A 21,034-nucleotide genomic window follows, 5' to 3' on the forward strand; every position below is an offset into this window, starting at 1 on the left:
ACGGAAACGGGAACATGGAATCTGGTAGAAAATTACATTCGCCAGCATTTCGTTCTAGAAAATGCTCCATTTCATCACCGCAGATTTGCGGTGTGGAGTTCATTCGATGCATGCGTAGGGATCGGGTTTTGGGTCACTGTTTCGACCCAAAGTGAACCAGCACGAGTGGATGTGACAGTACTGCCTGTCGAATGAAGTTTCCAATGCATTGTTTCAGCAGTTGCTGCTTCAGCAAATTCCCTTGTTCTAGGAAGAAATGCAACTATACATCGTTAACGATCCATTTTTGAAGGCATAACAAAAAGTGAATTCATCCGACGAGAGGGTTGGAGCTGGTATTCCGATTAGCGTTCGGGTTGTGGGAAAAACAATTTAGTTACTCTTTCTAAATTGTTTTTCCACAATCCACAATAGGACAAAGCAACGTAGAGAGGGCTTTGAAAAACGTTACTTTCGATATAGTTTGTGAACTAACTGTTATGTAAATGTTATCACAAAGGATCCGACAAAGGATCCGTGTCGAAAGAAGATAGAAACAACAAGGACACACCCGTGCGGTGACATTTGACGGACATATTTGCATTGACATTTGCATCTGTTACGACTGGCTGATACGTTGGAACCATACTTTGCCTGCTCGCTACATGTGAAAGCTTTGCCGACCGGTTCTGTGTTGACATTGAAAAAAAGGTGTCCCTTCGTCCGAATGCAACTAGAAACATCCCTGTGAAACGAGAGTGTGTTTTCCAGGATGTCCGATCCTCCCAGCTGGCAAAGAGCTGGAGGCGGTACAGCATTATGCAATCGTACAATGGGACCGCATGCATCTATAATGCCTCATAAGTCATCATGGGTCAAAGTTTCTGTGTATGAACTCAAATGCGAGCTCTGTATTTGATTTTTTGGTAAAGTTTTGTGCATACAATTAATTCACTGTGTTAGGGTATTAAAGGCGTTGAAAATGTAGTTTTATTTTTAATAGTTTCAAGAAAGCTAAACGTTGCCATTTTGTGTCGTAACATGATGAACAGGTTGTAAAGAAATACAACATTGGAACGGATTATGAAATTATAACTGTGCGCATTGACTACTGATCTAATTCGATTGAGAGAAAACAATTTACCGCACCATTGTTTACACCGTTAAAAAGCATAACTTTTCCTCGGCAAGCAAAGAAGAACCAGGCAAACATATATAATTCTATGTAATTTGCAACCTTAAGCAAAACATCTTCACGTTGTAGTAAAAGTTGAAAACGACTTGAACTAATCTGTGCTACTTAATGCAAAGCTTACAAAGCTCCATCTCATCGAAAAGCATACTCATCAGCGGCTTCAATTGTTACTTGCCGACTCAGTAACGCTTCGGTGGAAATGGTTTGGCACTGTCCTTTTCCCACTAAATTTTCATCTCGGGACCGTTCAACGAAAACACCCAGCACCACGCCTCCATTTAGGAGTTTTTTGGCATCCGGTCATGCTGAACGAAATTCAAGCCCATTTTCGTCCAGCACACTTGAAACTCTTTTCTTAATGCTATACACAGGGACACATCTTTATGCAGGGATGAGAGACAGACAAAGAGAGAGAGAGAGTAATAGAGAGAGAGAGAGAGAGAAAGAGAGAGAGAGAAAGGAAAGGAGTGAGAAAATGGGAGGGAGGGCAGTTGCCGTTTATGCAGTTAATGTAAAACTCTCGTAACTCGTAACTGCCGTAATGGGAGGTTATTTTTGCAAAGTCATAAGGTTTGGGACGACCGGATTATGTCTGAAGCTGTGCTAGTCGCAGCTTTCCAATCTGTACCGTATTTCGCCAATTCATATCATCATCTTCCAGAGTACCGGTTATCGTCCGGAAAGGGATGATCAAGTTCATGCTCAACCCGAGCTCGAACCTCTTTCGCCCAATGAATTTCGTAAACGCATCAACACAACCAACGACATGATGGTCATATATGAAATTATACCATGCTAACACACTAATACACACAATGAGAAAGTTTTACATTTTGCATGAAAGATGCTTGAAAGGATTTTGGTTTCGCTGTGCATGCGAAAGGTCCTTAAAGAAGCTTCTGCAACAAAGCGTTTGAGATAAAGCGCTACGCTAGTGCTTGTGCTGTACGCTGATTACGCTTTCACAAAAGCATCGGAACAGAATTTGTTAGATTAGATCCGAAGAACGCAGTTTGTTTTCATACATTAAACTCCACATGCATTATTCTCTGCTAGCTCAAGAACACACTCACACCGTCCTTATTCTTCGCTCTTCCTTTGCAAACCAAAGCGAAAGAAGCGATTACGAAGATCTCATTTGTTTGTTTACTTGTTTCCTTGTTCTATTGGTCCTCGGTCCATTACGCTTGCGATGCAATTTCCCCCGCGTACTGACCGTGTCCTTGCGCTCTGTTTGTAGTTCGCTGCTGCAAGCTGCATTTCCATGACAACGCAATATCCTCTCAGCGATCGGCCCGGGATGAAACAGCAAATGAAAGACACTCGGGGCAACGCAGCAGCTCATTCCTACCGAACGCATCTGTCCAGTGGGCGTTGTAGTATGAATGAAGCTTCCTTTCAGAATTAATGCGAATTGTTCCTGGCGAAGCGGGCATTGATGAGAAAGCCCTTGGAGGGCTTGAGCTTTCATTCTACTCTGTCATCTGATACCCCCCCCCTCCTTCCACCCGTTCAACCGATAACCAATCAGAAAGTGCGCATTGCCTCGAGGAAACGTTTTCCGCCATCATCGGCATGTCGATTGGCGGCGAAGAAAAGTCCGAATCGACTGCAATTGCTGGTTGATTAAATCGGGCAATCAAGCATTTTCAGGGCAGCATCTCTGATGCATTCCGCTCAGAGTGGAAAAAGAACAAACGTGGGACTGCTTAATTTGGCAAGTAGGGTGGAAACAATTATAAAATTCTAACTTTTCTCATTAGTTAGGGTAGGCTAGGGCACTAGGGCAGTACTCCTTGAATTGTATGCAATATAATTGCAGTTTGGCCGGTGTACAGGTGTGGTCGTCAACTTGTAAGACTTAAAAGCCCAGGACCCGTGCCTCCATAGGTAGGACTGACTATCCTGCTATTGGGTAATTCATAAGTCACTGAAAGCCAAACCCACTAGTAGTGGTACAGGTCGACAACAGTTGTTGAGCCAAAGAAGAAGAAGATAACTGCAGTTTTCCTTGAATTGTATAACTTTGTAAAAGACCAGTTTTAAACTAGATGCATCAAAACGGGTGAAGTAGTAAATTATGCATTTTATTTTAGTAAAAGCGCTTTTTTACTTTTGCTTTAATATTTTACTACAATCTTTGATTTTGCTATGATTTAATCCTGGAGCCAATCAAAGTGAAACAAAAATAGCAAATGAAAGGAATACAAGATTCTTCAAACAATTTTGTTCCATCGTATGTTTTGTCTTTATCTAACCCGCACACCTGTAGGAATTATTGTCAAATTTATTGAAAAGCAATTTGGTTCACGTTCGATTCAGCGTTTAATAAATCGGAACTCTTGATCGGACATTCAATTTTCCAACCATCATTCGTGCGGCAGTGTACCACAAAGCGCTTTTTCATTGTCAGTCCACCGCGAGCGCTTAACGCTCGTGATCCATTTCACGCGCGTCGCTGAACGCGGAAAGAATTGCTTGAAATTTGCCTTCTGTTTGACTTACTTCCTTCCGCTTCGGATGCGCCAGGATATGTACGAACGCGGCAGGCGTTGAAACAAACAATCTTTCTTGAGGCTCAATGCCACTGCCGCGACTGGAAACTGTTCCGTAGGGTTGTATTATTTTTTTTCGTTCGACGCGCCTCGTTGTTTGTCGTGTTGACGAGGCAAACAGCGTCGATAAAGTGGCAGGATTGTGAGAAGCGTGAAAACGTGAGGCCATAGATGCGTGTGCCTGTGAGTGCACATTTATGGCAGCGAAAGTCGACACACACACACCCACACATCACTTCTAACGGCATCGCATCTCTTTGTTTTAGCTGTTTCCTTTTTGCTTTTCGTGTTTTTGCTGTATATCGCTTTTTAGCAGGATATCCAATCCATGAATCCATGAATAGGATGTTGTCAAAGTTTCGGGAGAAATACATTCATCGTAATACGGAAATCGGGTACGGTTTGGGGTTTGGGTAGATCCTTGAACCGGGTGCTTGTGTAAGGTAAACTTTCTACTTCTCTCCTATCTCCTTTACTGCGACGGAAATCGTCGTATCTTTGGCATTGGATTTGGTTAGTGTTTGTAAATCTTCCGCTTGATCACACCACGTTAAACTGCTGGCTGATTGATGGATGCCTGAACGACGAAGCCACTGTATCAAAGCAGTGGAACCGTAAAATTCTGCACCCACCCGAGCAGGTGGTGTGCCTACCCAGGGCGATATTACACATTTCTCGCCCCATCATGCGAACGTGTTGGGAAGCACCTGTCGCCATCGGGTCGGAAGTACAGTTCCCTGCCGCTTCGAATCGTCGTTAGCTAGCGCAAGTAATCCCTGGCAGCTGGTTTTCCTTTTCTACTGTCCAACGAACTCTATCACTAAGGCAGTTAAAGAAAATGAACCAAATGAAAGTGTAATCGCAACCAACGGCCACCACCACCACCCGGCAGCAATGCTTCATTCGTATGCAAATAATATGCAAAGGACATGCGTCTCAGTGTAGGTGGCACAAAATGGATGCACGGTGGATGTAATTATTCGATCCACGCCTGGCACGGTGTAATTATTTTTATCGTTCTGCCTTCCCATGCACACACACATACCGCAACGTTGTTTACCAAGCCTTTCTGGAGGAACAGGTTTTGGGCAGGAATTTGGTTTAGCCGCTGCATAGTGAAGTAGTGGCATTTAGTTACGTATGAAACTGGGCATGAATCACAGAAACACAGATTGAGGTTTAAAGCAGAGAATGTGTACATAACCAGCACTTTGTGATGGAAAAAATGAGACTCTTGTATTAGGGCAATTCCATACAACGGGAGAGTATTCCTGCACTGTAGGATTTGTAACAAATGGTGTAGAATTATGCATAATTAAAAGTTTTGCTATAATCATTGAGCAAATAGGAGCATACTGATTGCAAATAAAACACATACCGCTGATTAAAATTGTAAAAACCATGTATCATTTGTTTCCACGGTTCGTTCCTCTATATTATATTATTATCCACAAACTAAAACTTTTTCTAAATTATAACAAACAACAGTTCCATTACAATGAAATAAATTGTATCTATTTCATCCAATCACCAAAAAGATGATTAAAATGCTACGTTGTATTATCGAGTCAATTTTTTATCTGACCTCATGCAATAATATATGTTTACACAATGATATATATTTTGCAATAAAATAGCCAATGGCAGTTGGACATTTCTTGAAATAAAATAACGATTTAAATGAGCATTTTAACTTGTATTTTTAACAAACTCCATTTATTCATGTTTAAAATAATACAATGGTTCGAAATTTCAACATGTTCTTTTAAATTTTATTTGAGAAATTAACGTTGAAACTGCTGTAGAATACCGTTAATATGCCGGTAAATACCGTTTTGCTTCAAATTACGAAAAAGCTTCAAATTCCGGACATTCATGATGTTTTTATTTTATTTCCTTTCATTTCGAGCCTGGCCATACCACTTTTAAATTTTTAGGCCCTGATGACACAGTAAATAAATAGTTTTTGTCAGTCAGTTAGTCACCACAGGCATTCTTAGCAGTTTAGCTTCAAGCCGATGCGAGTGTTATTTCTTGGATAATTCCTATTAATCGTGTCCAAGTGCATAGAAATGCATGGGAATATATTGCGGAAGTGATTATAAACGTGAAAATAACAGTGGTTTATTGAATTGAGCTCTGAACTTTATCCAAAGTCATGTTTAATTCTGTCCGGAATTCAAAGCAAGATTTTGTATCTTGTTTTTAATTCCGGACAGCCTAAGTACATTGTGATAAATTTCATAATAATATGTGTTTAAACATTGACAATAACAAGAAAATAACGATAAGTGAAGATATATGTGACAAATTCCTTGATGACCGTACAGGAAATACTGTCAATTCACATAGAAATTCTTCAATTCTATGCTTCTACGAGCACAAGAGGAAAGCAACACTTAAACCCGTTGTTTTAAAGACCGTCGTTTTGTCGGTCTAGGAGACTCCTACACTCAGAATTGAGTGTTTAGAACATTAAATAAGTTAAAAACTTAAAAAATGTGAATTTGAAAATAATTGACATAATTCTGAGGCTGTCCGGAATATGAATCAAAACGTCCGTAGTTTGAAACATGAGCTCGAAACTGTCCGGAATATGAAATATTAATGTAATTTTATGAATTTTTGCAATGTTTCTAGTAAAACTATTGGAATTTTTATTAAATTAAACTGAGTTATACAGAGGTTTGACCAATAATAATTGTATTAGTAAGAAAATATTACATATCGAAATGCCTTAAGTGTCCGTAATACGAAACAATACGGTATGCATGCTTTGAGCGAATAGTTTCGTAAGAGTAGACAGTGCTTCTTATGTTTTGTAGTGTGGTTAACAATCTCACAACTTTACAAGTTAACAACTACATACACCATACTTTATATAGCATTTAACTCCACCTGCGATACTTACAAACTTCTAACATCGTGTATCCGTTCGGGTTATGTGATTCGTAGCGTACCGCGTGTTAAACTAACGTAGTTATTTGGAGTTTCCAACTTATGTTGGTGCACATGTAAGGAGTGTATTAGCTGCATTATTTTTAAGAAAAACAAAACAAAATGGTTCAAAATGTGATGGGAACTTGTAAGATTGCTTTCTTGTTTTTGTAAAGCTACTAATTTGATAATTATTAATATTACTAAAATATATGTACTCAATATTGCTCCAGCTGTCGTATAGTCAGCCCACATAGCAACACAACGAGCTCCGAGGCTGGAACCGGTGCAATAAACCCCTTTCGGAGATTGGGTGTCTTCAAGGATAGGAAACTGCAACTTGGGACCGAATGGTTTCGAAATCTTTTGGAAACATGGCCTTATCGACAAGACGTGCTTAGCAGTGAGCAAACCAAAGCAAAAAAAGTAGAAAGATGTACTGTTTCATCGCGTGCATCATTAACACACTTTTTCAGATACAAGTTTTCTTCGCGCAGGGTGCATGACTTAGTTCTGTACTCAAAACTTAGTTTAGGAACACACTATCTGTCGCCAAAACAAAGCGATTTATGATAGATCTAGTTAAATGTTTCATAACTAAATCGTTCCACGAAGTTAACCATGTGTGCTTTTGCTTATCAAGGTTTGCTTTATAGCAGCCTTTATTATGTTTGTATTATAGTAATACGTGACACTTGAGCTATTTATCGTCAGCTATTATTCTGCATTATGTATTATTATGTGTTGACTAAGCCTTGGGCAGTGTGAATTAACAGTACCATTAAAAGAAATTAGAATAGCTTTTGTATTAAGGTAGGTCAAACCAATAAATATCGTATTGTACCTTTAATTTTAGGTTTTAGCCACAGCATAAACAAAATTTTAAACGACAAATAGATCGCTTTATTCCTAGCGGTGCACACATTTCCCTGATTCCCCCTGATAATACCAGGTGAAATTAAATTCACGTACAATAGAACAAACCCCGCAAGAACTGCGATACAAAAAAAAAAAAAAACAAGGAAAAACGTGCTTGCACATTTCAAACTGCGTTCAGCAAGAATTCGCTCTAAATTCTGAGCGATGATGATATGGTGGATGAAGAAAAACGCACAACACACATACAATACTCCTCCTGTTTCTCCTCTGCTGTCGTTTAAAAAATGGTAAGATGCAAACGGTTGCTTAAAATACGGGCGGCAGAGCATCACCACGTGTGTCGCCAACGACCCCATTTACCCCACCCGCAGGAGAAAGGGAAGTCCGGACGAGGTTGGTGGTCGTGGTGAGGTATGGATTTCGCGCTTGTTTGCTTCTATTTTCATTCGAAACCCACCCGCGACACCACAACGATGCTGGTGGTTGGCGATATTCACTGCACGAGATGCGCGCGGCCTGCACACGGGCTGAGATGCTGCTTTCTTTTCCTAGCGGGCTGTTGGTTTTACGGCATTTCGGAGTTGTGATAATTGTTTACCTGGGGATTTGGTGGCGGCACATCCAACGAACAGCACCAGCTTCACGCACTCCACACATGCTGTGCAAAATAAACAGAAAAAATAGGCAACGATGGCGCGTCGGTCGGTAAGCGTGTTTTATTTGCAACCCGCTCCACCCATAGCTCGTTAGGTGTGATCGATAGGAAAGGTGTACATAGCGGAACCACAGCGTCCAAAATTTATGTCCAGCTCTCAAGATCGATCTGGTTTGTATCACATTTCAGAGGAGGAGGAAAAAAAGCAAACCCATTTTCCACCACCCTTTCCTACGTCCCACGCTCGCTCAGCAATGCACAGTGCTATTTCTACATAATGTTGATGGACAAAGAAGACCAAGGGGCGGCATTTAGTCCCATACAGGATGCGAGAATAAACGCCAAGCAAAAGTCAAACTTCGCGCAAGCAACAACGAGGAGTGACAGCAGCCTCGCCGAAAAAGTGTACCCGGAACAGCAGTCAAGGACGCAGAAGCCATCGCGCGGACCGTCTCTCGGGAGACGTTCGTCGTTGACAGTTGGTTTTGCTTCGTCCTGGCGACGACGCTTCCTACGATTGCTGGGCGAAGCAGAATCTTACGGATGACACTTGATTGCTGTTTTTTTTCTTTTCCCTCCCATCTTCTCAACCTTCTAGCTGCTGTTGCTGTTTTGCAAACATCCGGCACTGTTGGTTCGTCGAAATCCCGTCGGCCGCCACGCATTTGGGCAACGACTTTTCCGCTTTTCATTGCATCATTAAAGAATTTGGCTTTCACTACTAACCTTGTTTGCGCGTTCCTTTCTGACCCGGTGCCCGTTGCTGGCCGTTGCTAGTGATGGTGAACAAAACACACCAGCGCAGGAGAGGGTGTAAACAAATTGGGAAAAGGAGAAGTGGGTCTCCCTTCCGGAAAGGTGGCTAGTGCTAGCTGTCGGTGCTAGCTGTTAGCGCTGCTGCTGCTGCTGCTGCTGCTATCCTTCGCGTTTTCCACTCACTATAGCGGTGTAGTGCGGTGCAAATCACAAATCACGCCCAAACAAACGACACTAAACACGACACGGGAGCGACACAGAAAAGGGACGCTTGAATACGCCCGTTTGTTTTGCCCGATTGCTCGCAAAAGCCAAGGCCCCTGTCGAAGCCACCCCGTTGGCTCGGTCGGGTTTACACACTGGCACAACACTACTTCTGCTGCTGCTGCTGCCCGCTATTCCTTGCTGGCGCATCCGCACACATCCAAGCAACGTGGGAATGCACACAAACACACATGCGGACGTTCGATGGTTCGGTTCGCTGTTGCGTTCAAGACGTTGTCGGGCGACTACTAACCCCGCCGAGATTAGAAGCGCGGTCACGCACAGTACGCAAACTAAGCTGGTGGGGCGGGGAGCAGGTGCCTGTTAGGCCGTCAGCGTTCGGTCGCGGTTTCGAGTAGACTGAGACTGTATTGCCAAGCGTCGCGTAGTTTTCTGCACTAGACTACACAGTGCAAGTGCGAAAGCAGAGGAGAGAGGTGCGCATACACACACACAATCTCAGCAAACGATGGAGCCGCCCGATATTTGTCAAGTACGGGCGGCGTACAGTGGTTGCCGCGTGCGTAGAACTGATTTTTATTTTAATTCATTTCTTACATTTGTTGTTTTCCACTTTTATAATTTGTATTTTAGACAAAGAAATGAACAGTTTTAGAGCAAGGAAAAGAAGTAAAAGTTGTGTACATTTTTTATTTACTTGATGTGCGAAACATGTGAAGGTAAAAGAAAACATTGTGAAAATATTATTTTTTTACAAAATACAAAATAAAAAACTTCAAGCTGTATGGTTACTGGTTACTGTTGTTTTTTTTTTAATAAAATCTAAAATAAATAAAATTTATTAAGAATATAATAAAGATCTAATCAAAACTGCTTCACACTTGGTTTGATGTTATGATTTCATTACTTATGAGTTAGTAATTCGCAGATTTCTGTTTCATATTGGTTTTGTCTACGTTTTGTAAAGCATTGTGAGCACATAATGACATATGATTTATTTGTAAATTGAATTAGTAATCTACTGTTTTCCGTCTCAGTTTGCAATGTGAACAGCATTATCAAAACTTGCAATATGTTTTTCAACAGCTGTCATTATTTGTGACAGCTAGGCTGTTGAAAAAACCTCGCGCAATCACATTAGAAACTGATCCGAAAAAGGGTAATAAATCCACTGCTCATTTTACAGCTACGCAACACACTGTTTCGAGGGCTGATCGGAAATTTGGCCGAGTGCAAATTTCCGAACGCTCGTGCTCGGTTCGGAGATTTTCCGACAGCATAGATCCGCTCCCATGCCATGGTGGTGTATTGGTGAACGGGTGCCGTTGTTTGGCGTTTGGCGATTTTCCATGCGCACGTTTTTCGCGTACCATTTTCACGACCGTCCATGTGTATGTGAGAGCACGCTTGCAATGGGAGGTGGATGGAGGTGGCAATGTTTTGCAACATACCGTTCCTCTTTTCATCGTTGCTATTGGCCGTGCTCTTATCATCCTACAAGCAGAAGGTTCTCACTCACACAACTATAACGGTTGATGGGGTGGGGAGGGAAAAACATCGAAACAGCCATAATGTGAATGTGTGTGTGTGTTTGTGAATGTTATTTCGCAACTATACACACGCTATAGCCGGCGTTTAAGTGTGTTGGTAGAGTTTGTGCGAAAGGGTTTCGCTATGTTTTGCTTTTTCCCGGTAGATTAGAGATTAGTGCGAGCGGGCGGATGAGGAGATAAGCTACCGCCGGATAGATGCTGGTTGGCCAATGTTAATTTTTTTCAGGGTTTGTTTCAGTATTTGTGAGAACATTTTGGCATTTTGGCAGGATGTCCGACAATTGCAAGTTGAGCAATTTAATAAAATTACAAGAAATTATGCTAAACTGTGGAGGGGATGAATTTCTAATGCATTTATAGTAAAATTATTTGGCAACAGATTAGTTTTTAACAATTTATTAGCGAAATAGAAGATGGAATAGAAAAAAAAACGAAATGAGAAAATCATTTCGACATGATGTAAGAACCGATCATATTGTTTTCATGCAGACATCTGCTTCTTTTCACACTACTTTATGCAGTTGCTCCCGAAAGGGCAAACAGAACCAGGGAGCGTGTCGTCTCGTGCTGGTTTTTGGTTGGCTTGGTCTGTTCAGCTTCCAAGAAGCGTACGTAACGGCGACAGTGACCTACATAATGTGGGCCATGTATTTGGGGGAGTGTTCTTAATGCCATGCTACACGGTGCCAACGCTGTATCACAGTGGGTGGAAATTCTATGCTGAATATTTACGAAATCAAATGATTATGATTTATTTGGTTGAAAATTGTTATGTTAGTTGTGAAAGAGATACATTATTTTTTAGTGTTTTAAAGCTTATGAGCAAATGAAAATTGAGCAATGAATAGTCCATAGTATAGTTGTACATCAATTCGACATAAGTAATCGAAAATGTTTTTTTTTTATAATTCATTTGCAAAATTATTGAAAAAGAGATTTATTTTTAATGTTACCTAAAACCTAAAAAATTATAAGGCTGAAACCAACGTAATAAATCTATGAGGGGGGGGGGGGGGGAGGGTTTCGTCCAAAGTTATGAAATGTTACATCGGGAAGGGAGGGAGCTAAATATGTTTTAAGAAATTCAAAAAAAGCGAGATAAACATTATTCTTGTTATTGACGCGTTACGACATACAATACGCGTTTTTCTTCTTCTTTTGGCTCAACAACCGTTTTCGGCCAAGGCCTGCCAGTACCACTTGTGGGGTTTTCTTTCAGTGACTTATGGAATATCCCCCCATAGCAGGATAGTCAAGTCTTACGTATGGAGACACGGTCCATTTGGGGCTTGAACCCATGACGGGCATGTTGTTAAGTCGTACGAGTCGTACGGGAGATACACCATCCGCTTTCGAAATTCTATTAAAAATAATATCTTCTTAACCAGAACATTCCCTAATTGGAAGAAATTATGAACTGTTGATTGAAAATTGACGAAGTACTCGATATTGAAGTTATTTAATGGATTTAATTACGATTTTGTGCACGTTATTGGTTTACTTGGACATCAGCTGGTTGCTGTGATGCTTTATCCGTCAGATATTTCGCCTGTCAAATAGTTCATTTCGCTGTATATTTCACGTCATGTGGCCTCGCCGTCATACATGTATAGATCATGCTTTTTATACACAAGTTAAATTACCCCGGGTACAGAGTTTCGCAATCGAGTTTATGAAGGCATTTTTGCAAAAACCATGGCGTATGATATCTGATTTTGGTGTAGAGTATTTAATCATACTGTTTCACTGTTCGTGATTTTTAGTCCAAGAGTTCAACAAAAGGTTTAACTCAGTTTCTATCAAAAATTATATTATGATGAGCAAATCGTACGTACCAATCGTACCACAGGATCGCCCACTAAGCTGTGGAAAAATCCTTGGTCACAAAAGTTTTGTTCGCAAAATTGTTGGTCGCCAAATTCTTGGAAGCCATATTTATGGTCGTAGAAATATGCTCGCAAACATCTTGATCACAAATGGCTTGGTCGCAAAAATCATAGTCGCAAAAATATGCTCCCAAAACCCTTGATCGTAATATTCTCGGTCGCAAACTCATTGGTCACAAAGTTCTTGCTCGCCACGTGCTTGGTAGCAAAATTCTTGTTCGCAAAAGTCTTATTTGAAATATTCTTGGTAGCAAGAGTCTTGGTCGCAAAAATATTGTTTCAAAAGACATTAGTCGCAAAATTCTTAGTAGCAATATTCTTGGTCGCAAAAGTCTTGATCGCAAAAGTCTTGGTGGCAAAGTTCTTGGTCGCAATGCTCTTGGTTATACAAATTACTTGGATAAAAAATAAACCATAATATACATAATATTAACATCAACAGGACATAAGAAACACGTGAACATATGATGTGTTTTCTTAGAGTAATTTGTTAAAATTTAATTTATTTTCTTCCAAATTGTTGTGGATAAAAAATTTCATAGTTTATTATTCAGTTTCTTTACAATATGTTCCACATAGAGTGAATCTAAATGATGTTTTGATCTTCAAAGGCATTTTTGCAGATAAATGATTAGTATGACGCATTGATATACATGTTAATTTTGCTTATTTACCTTACAGTTATCAATGTGACTGTATGCTATTTTATGGCAAAATAAATCACGAAACAAATTGCACCTTCTGCCTTACTTTGTGACAAGAGAAACTAGTTCACCCATTTTGTGTGTTGGCTTTGCCAATGACTATGTAGTAGTGTACGTTATAATTATAGTATGAAGTGACTATCAAAATAAATGAAAAAATAAAATATAATAACATACATGGATACGTTTAGAATTATTCCTCTGGATTGAGGAAATGAAAATAAAAAATCATCCGTTTAATGGTGTATTTGAACCATTGAAGTTTTCACCTATTGGTAATGTAGGTTCTTCGCACTGTTCCGATGGAACATGTGCAACCTGTTCTTCCTGCTCCTGTTGCTGTGGTTGCTGTTCTGATGAAGGCTGCTCGCATTGCGATTCCTGCTCAATTGTTTCACAGTTTGTAGGTTGAGTTTGTATCTCCTTCTCCTCCTTGCTTTGCAGATGCTGTTCCGGCAAATTACTTACAACCGGTTCCGTAGTAGAAGATTCCGAAACTTTCTTTGCCCTTTGCCTTGTTACACGTCCTGTAAGTTTAGAGCCGTTAGCAACAATGTTACCGCTACATTTCGTTTGCTTTCTTACCTTCTCCGCTGCCAATAATCACACTCGTATCCAAAACTTCCACCTCCTTTTGAAGCTGGATTTGTTTGCGAAGCTCGCGACACTTTTCATCCGTTGGCTCACCCTGGAGACCGTGCTCCTGGAGGAAGCGTAATATTGCCTCCGCACGATCCTGGTTGGTTTCACAGCCTTGCCAAAGCTTTTGGTAGCGCATGTGCCGAAATCCTGCCATTTTTAAATATTCCTTCATCCTGTGCACGGATCGTATACTTCCCTGGTTGGATGCTGCTTCCGCTCTCGGTGATGGGTTTCTAAGAAAACATATGTGGAAAATTAATGCTATTTGTGTCTGTAGTGTCTGCTGTGTCTGTCGAATTACTTGTAAATGCGATAGTTGGACGATTTTGAATACGAAGAATTCGTTTTCTTGGGCACGTGTTCCGATTGACGGTACTTCTTGCTGCAAGCACCAACAGTTGATGCGGATTTCACGCTCCTATCAGGCCACGGTTCTTCGTCCGACGAGCTACTGCTGCTAGCATGAAGAATATGTAACGGAACTAAAACAGAGATAATGTTTCGAATATTTGAAATGCCCCAGCGCAATATTATTGTCAATCGCAGTACCATTAACGTTTCCAAAGTAAATATCATTCGGAATATCCTGCGAACGGTCGTAAAACCGGTCACGCTTTGGATGTTTCTTCAGCACCAATTGCTGCAACTGCTGCTGCTGATAGGCGGGAAGTTTCAAGCGTGCTATTTCTTCCGCCTTTTTTGCCTTTCGTCGGACCCACTCTTCTTCCTCGTTGTCACTCGACTCGACCCCATCATCGTCTCGATCGGTGCTGACTTTTGCTCGCGAATAATGCTTTCTGCCCTTTTGCTTTTGATGCTGCCAGTGTAGTTTAGTGCTGACGGTGTATACGCGATCGGATGCGCCGAAATAGATATCGTTCGGCACATCTTCACTCGACGAGTTTGAACAGGAACCGAAGGGACTGTGAAACAGTGAATAAATAAATTGAAAAATATTGCATAGCGTAACATTTATTTATCATTTACTTACTCATCGCTCGTTTTGTGGTACTCTTTGTACCTTTTCGATTTCTTTTCCTCGTCATTTAATCTACCTTTTTCCGCAATTGCAATTCGATTACGTTTTCGCATTTGGCACTTTTGTGACGTATGCTGTTTGATTGATCGTCCTCTAGAACCTTCCCCATCTGAAGAAAGAGAAAAAGTGTCCATATTATCGGACGTTTTCGTGCTTGCGGTTGTTGCATTAGCGTTACAAGATGTATCCTTTCCATCATTACCATTGTCAATTCCATTGTGTGGATCGTACTCGTCGTTTGAATCAATGATAGGAGCATCTAGGGCAACGATTTGACCCATCTGACCAACAGCCACACCCTCCATCACTTCGCCATTCGGAACATCTTCCGTCTCGTCTATAAACAATCCAGCTGGAAGTACCATTTCGTCTGCTTCCGATTCCTCTTCCCGACCAATATCTTCCACCGAGCTAGTAACGATTGGATCCGTGTCCACTTCTGTTTCGTCCAATGCTGCCGGCGATGTTACGGGTTCTTCCGGATCGGTTTCCTCCGCTGCTAAGGTGTGTGCCTGTACTAGTACGACATTCTTGAACAGCGATGAAACATTAGGTGAATTTTCAGTGTCTTCATCCGATATCACAGAGTCGCTACTGTTTTCATCCTCGTCGTGGTGGGATTCAACCAGTTCTTCTTCGTCTGCGGTAGGTGTGGAATGCGTTTCAATCGTCGGCTGTTCTTGTTGTTGTGTAGGCCCATCGTTTGATTCACATTGCAGTTTTTCGTTGTTTGCTTCCTGAACCTTCATTGCGCTATCTCCATCATTTTCAGTACGATTTTTTGATATTGTTTCATTATCTAACGTGCCGCTGCTTTTGGAAGGTTCGGAAGGACTATTCCCATCGGTTGCCTTCGTTGGTCGTCTATCATTAGACACATCCATGACAGGATTGTGAAGGCCGGAAGTGGAGTCCGATATAAATGAAGATGGTTCTGTTACACTGGACTCCATCATAGTTGTTGCATCGATGCGACTACCATCAGCGGGTAATGACACGCCATTGCATGCAGTTGTTTCGGCAACAGAATACAAAGCTTGTGTGGATGGCTGAACATCTGCTGACAAATCCGTGCTTGGCCCATTACTGGCAGACGGTGATGAGTGAGTTTGCTGTGATGGTGGGTTGTTGTCCAGGGGATACGGAGTTTCGCTAGCTGAAATTGGTCCCGAATCAAGGGCACATATGGCCGTTGTGTGTGTAGTTTCGATGACCGGCACCGCTGTGACTAAATTAGGCACAGGTCCCACTTCACTAGGATGCTCATACGAATATGCTTCTACAGCCATCACGGCCGCTGGCATTAGTTGCGCATAGACAGGCTGTTCGACGTTTGCAGGTTCCTGATTAGGCTGGCAAGGTGTGGATAACGCCGGTCTGTAGTCTTCCATTGGTAAGGTTTGGAGGGAACTGTAGGAAGAAAAATTTACAAAACAAACAAAACTTATGTATTACATTACTGACTCCATTGCCGACTCCGTACGCTAGAAGTGATTCGTACATCTACTAAATAAATTTAAAACGGTGTCGTTAGGATGGGTTTTACTGATTTAAACTAATAATTACATTTTAATAACACCCGATTCTAGTTTGTTATTTGTTGATTGTTTATCTTCAAGGTCAGCAATCTGGCGGGCTGGTCCACCGAAAACAGTTTGACAGATTTGCATTGAACGATCATAAAGACCTTTCATGGCGGACGCCAAGCGAATGTTTTCACGATGATGAAACATTTCGTATGAAATGTTTCGTTTTAACAGTGCTTGAAGTAAAATTATTAGTGTTTTTTTTTTTAAGCAAATAAGTAGATTAATCCGATGTACGAGATTCTACGGTATCGATTATCGGCGTTGTTACAAGTTGGGCTTCTCTGGCAAACCCCGCGAAGGATTTTCCCTCAGCAAGAGTCGAAGAGTCTTTGACACTTTGCCTACTAACCAGTCCTTTCCACTGCTTACTCTTGATCCAAAGGTTGAAAAGTCTATGCAGATAAAGGGGGTGTTTATCTTGGAAAATCCAGGGGCTCTGTCCTATACCGGATTTTGGATGTAAAGGTGTTAACTCAAAGAACTTCTACGTTTTAATATCTATTTATTGAAAACAAGGCCTACTTTTATACTAAATTTTCCCCATGCACGTTTACCCGGTTGTCCGGACTGAACAAAAATTTTATTGAAACATGGAAGGATTTGGAAGGATAAAACAATGATTAGTTGGATTAGGATAATCAAATTGGAGAAGAAAGAAATTCATAATCGCTTGCGTAACACGCGTATTTAATGTTTTTGCATGTAGCGTATTTCAATAGCAAAGTAAACACTTTGCAAAAGATACGACAACAACAATAAGATTTGAAGATAAGTAAATAAATTAGCAAATATAATGTTTGCTCATAACGATGTAATATTTCATCGTCTCGAAAAAAAGCTTTCGTAAGAATTTGACAAATAATTAGAGCAAAAAGAGAATAAAAAATTATAAAGAATAAATTATTTTAAATAAAGAATTTAAAATAATATAAAATTTTTAATGGAAAAATTTGTAAAATGTTTAACGAGAATTATTGAAATATTCCAGCTAAATTATATTTTACTAAATTATTCAACAAAACACTTAAATACTCCACTTTAATCTCTACTCTCACAATTCTATGAAGATGCAAGAACTGAAACCAAAGCTTAAAGTCCACTGTTGTGGTCCATTTTGCCCCTACGTTGAAGTATCAATTGCCGTCAAAATAACAGTGTGAAGTGGTTTAACAGTCGTCAACTCATACGACTTAACAACATGCCCGTCATGGGCTCAAGCCCCAAATGGACCGTGCCGCCATACGTAGGACTTTGACTATCTTGCTATGGGAGGTATTCCATAAGTCACTGAAAGCCAACCCCACAAGAGGTACAGGAAGGTCTTGACCGACAACGGTTCTTGCGCCAAAGAAGAAGAAGGAGTAAAATCGTAAAACAAAACGCTTTCCTCAGTTATAACCTGACGGAAAACTGTTAGACAAAAAACGGTCTCCATTAGAGTCAGGTGATGCAAATGTCCTTCGTTCAGTTAGGTATGTCAAATCAGTCGTCTAACATGGATCATAATAGCAAATCAGCATCCTTGACACTTTTTCTCCAACACTCAAGACACATAATTGGCACAATAATATGGACCAGCGCTTCAAACCGAACTGGAATCATATGAACTAATTCAAATCGAATAACGTTTGACCGAATTTTTTAAGAATTTTAACTATCCAACACACATAAAAATATTATAAAAAAATCATATCTTCTTGGTCGAAATTTCGTTCGATTTTCCGTGTTATTTTCCTTTCCATTTGCCGTTCGAACGCCGTGGTCAGGTTGAATATCTTTGTTAAGGGAACGAACCGATGAGGAAACTACATATGTGTTGCTAAGAAAAACGATCCGTCTGTATAAAAAATTATTCCACCCGTTCTTTCAAAAGAAGCTTTTTTGCTGCAGAAAATGGCTGTCAATTCATATACATCTGGTCTCGAAACGCTTTTTTTAAGGCTAAAAACGCTTATCAGTTGATTGACACTTTAAAAATTAAAAAGCATGCGTGAGCAGTGAGGTCAGATAGTGTCAGATAGTAAATGATATATTAATTGATTATTTTATTAGATAGCAGGATTGAATGAATAAGATAGTAGTTTTGTTATTCATTGATGATTTGAAATAAAATAAATTAAATAATAAAAGTAAATAAAAGTTCATAAGTATTGCAATTTTAATAACGTTGAAATACCTTTTTTTCTAACACTCAAAACGCAAGGCTCAATAGGAACTTAAATGATTTAAAGAACATTAGCGTAATTTTGTAAAGGAATTAGAAATTATTTTGAAAAACTTTGAGGCATCTTAGTTAATGTTGCATCACAAGCAATATAACATCTCCTCCACATGTAGCAAATCGTTTATCAGGAAGGCGCAAACATAGTATGGAAGGTAAGCTGCTCTCTACGAACTTTTTTTTCTCTTATGAACATTGGTGCATTTTAACGGTGCACTGCAAGCTCACCTCGTGTTAATCCGCCACTGGGGGACAGTTTAACTTAAACTAATGGTTTTCACGGGAAGCCACTTTCAACTCGTTTAAATTGAACAGTAGTTCAATTAGTGTATTCGGTTTGTATATACTTCTTTGACTCGTACAAGGCCAGACGAGTTAAATTCCCATCCAAACTGGCCCCTGTAGCAAGGAAATTTAATGCTGTTCCATATCTCCGTAAGCTTGCGAAGTCTCTAGAAAGCATGACTGCATAGGTCGCTACACTACAGTTGAAGAATATTATTGGATGTAACCAAAATCATTAAAAATTGTCATCAATATAATAACGTTGCAATTTAATTTAACACAACTTTCATTGATTATACTTCAGTGTTTGAAATATATGTTTAGATTAAATATATCATACTCTTAATACGCCATAACACTGTTTTAAGATCTATTAAAAGCTTGATTTAGTTGTCTTCTATTTCCCATTCCCATTAAAAAACAGTCGTTTACATGTCAACAACAAGCAATGTTTTTTCGTCCTTACTCAATGATTTTAACGCACATGAGGCATTATGTAATAAGAATAATGATCTTTCACAAAAGTAATTTTTTGTCCATAATATATTTGATACAATACAGGGGCATAAGTGAAAATGAAGTAAAGTCGTTAGGTAAGATTTTATTGTAAGATGTTTTAAGAGGTTAGTTTATTTATTTGTATCAGACATTTCCACATTGTAACAACTTTATCCTTTATATAAATAAATTAGAAAGCTTCTGTGTATTCGAAAAGAAATTGATGTTTCCTGCTCCATCAATACCAAACAGATCGGATGAAGAAATGGATCATTGGTAGGCTGAAGGAATCCGGTCTGATGTCATCGTGGCTGAAAATCGAGCAACTCATCAAAACAGTAGAATGAACGATGGTTAGCAATTCTACGCACGGGTTCACTTGCTCAGTCACGCTTTTGTCATTGCTTTCTGGTTAGCTAGTGGATGGGTTTAAAACTACCATTTCCTCTTGGAAGTAGTGCTCCGAATTTAATCGTTTCTTCGATTTTAAACATACTGCCGGGACGGACCTAGTATACCGGATAGGAAAGAAATGTTGACCAAAGAAGGAAGTGACAAAATGGATGCCCACATAATAAACGCTACACATCTGTACTCTCGAAGAATACGAATGTAGGAACTAAAAATGTGACCAAATTTTATATATTGAAAATAAAAAATCTGAATAAAGTACTAAAGAAATAAAGTGAAATATTTATAACAATACTAGCTATATACAAAATTAAAATAAAGTTTTTATGTTATAATTTACCTTTTATTTAGATTTTTTCTTTAAAGTTAAATTTATCAAAAGCTTACAAAACACTTTGTTTTAAAGTCAAGGCCTGAAAGTTTCAAAACATTTCATTTCTAGTCTTATTTGTCACACCTGTTATAATTACAATTTTGATGTATCCTATAGTTGTAAATGTATTTTAAAAAAGCAATGAATTAAAAAATATACCTTAAAACGATAGGAAAATATCAATCTCCGAAGCTCTAACCGGAACCCGGTAAAGTAAACCAATTGAAGCCATATTTGCAGAAAAAATATTGTTACCCATAAAAATCCTGCCAATTACCGTTGTTTTCAAGGAGAACCTTACTCTGCAATTGAAACCATTGTGCGGGTTGTATCAACGGGTAATTTATAGACCAGTCGATAATAGGATCAAAAAATTCAAACGTATCAAAAATAAAGCTAAGTAAAATGACCAGGCATTTTCTACCGATTAAAACGCTATGCACATGATAGAGTTCTGTATACTAGAGTTTATACGGTACGCAAAGCACATCTCCTCCTAGAACTTGAACTTCATACATTGAAAAGGCATACTGCTCGGTTAGATGTTTTTTCTGCTGTTAGGAGGGAAAAAAACTAATTTAAGTCGATTGCCACTTGATTGTGTCGCATCGGTAGCACACGCGGTCCCACGCTGACCATTGGCTCGTTTAGT

The 21,034-nt window shown here is 39.8% G+C and overlaps 2 protein-coding genes across 2 annotated transcripts in view; both read right to left on the reverse strand.

Annotated features, from left to right (window-relative positions):
* LOC1278784 (WSCD family member AGAP003962) overlaps window positions 1–9,596 on the reverse strand; it is a 40,708-nt gene extending 31,112 nt beyond the window's left edge. The window contains exon 1 of the mRNA XM_003436623.2: window positions 8,927–9,596. The gene's annotated coding sequence lies outside the window, so the exon portion shown is untranslated. The remainder of the gene's footprint in view (window positions 1–8,926) is intronic.
* A 3,496-nt stretch (window positions 9,597–13,092) lies between these two features.
* On the reverse strand, window positions 13,093–16,627 carry LOC5667594 (HIRA-interacting protein 3). The gene is made up of 5 exons (XM_061646435.1): window positions 14,958–16,627; window positions 14,516–14,889; window positions 14,268–14,448; window positions 13,910–14,199; window positions 13,093–13,851 (listed from the first exon to the last, which is right to left on the reverse strand). The coding sequence occupies exons 1-5, from the start codon at window positions 16,394–16,396 to the stop codon at window positions 13,553–13,555; spliced, it is 2,583 nt and encodes an 860-aa protein (XP_061502419.1). The 5' UTR covers window positions 16,397–16,627; the 3' UTR covers window positions 13,093–13,552.
* Between the last annotated feature and the right edge of the window lie 4,407 nt (window positions 16,628–21,034).

The sequence above is a fragment of the Anopheles gambiae genome, chromosome 2, assembly GCF_943734735.2.
Source record: "Anopheles gambiae chromosome 2, idAnoGambNW_F1_1, whole genome shotgun sequence".
NCBI classification, from domain to species: Eukaryota; Metazoa; Arthropoda; class Insecta; order Diptera; family Culicidae; genus Anopheles; species Anopheles gambiae.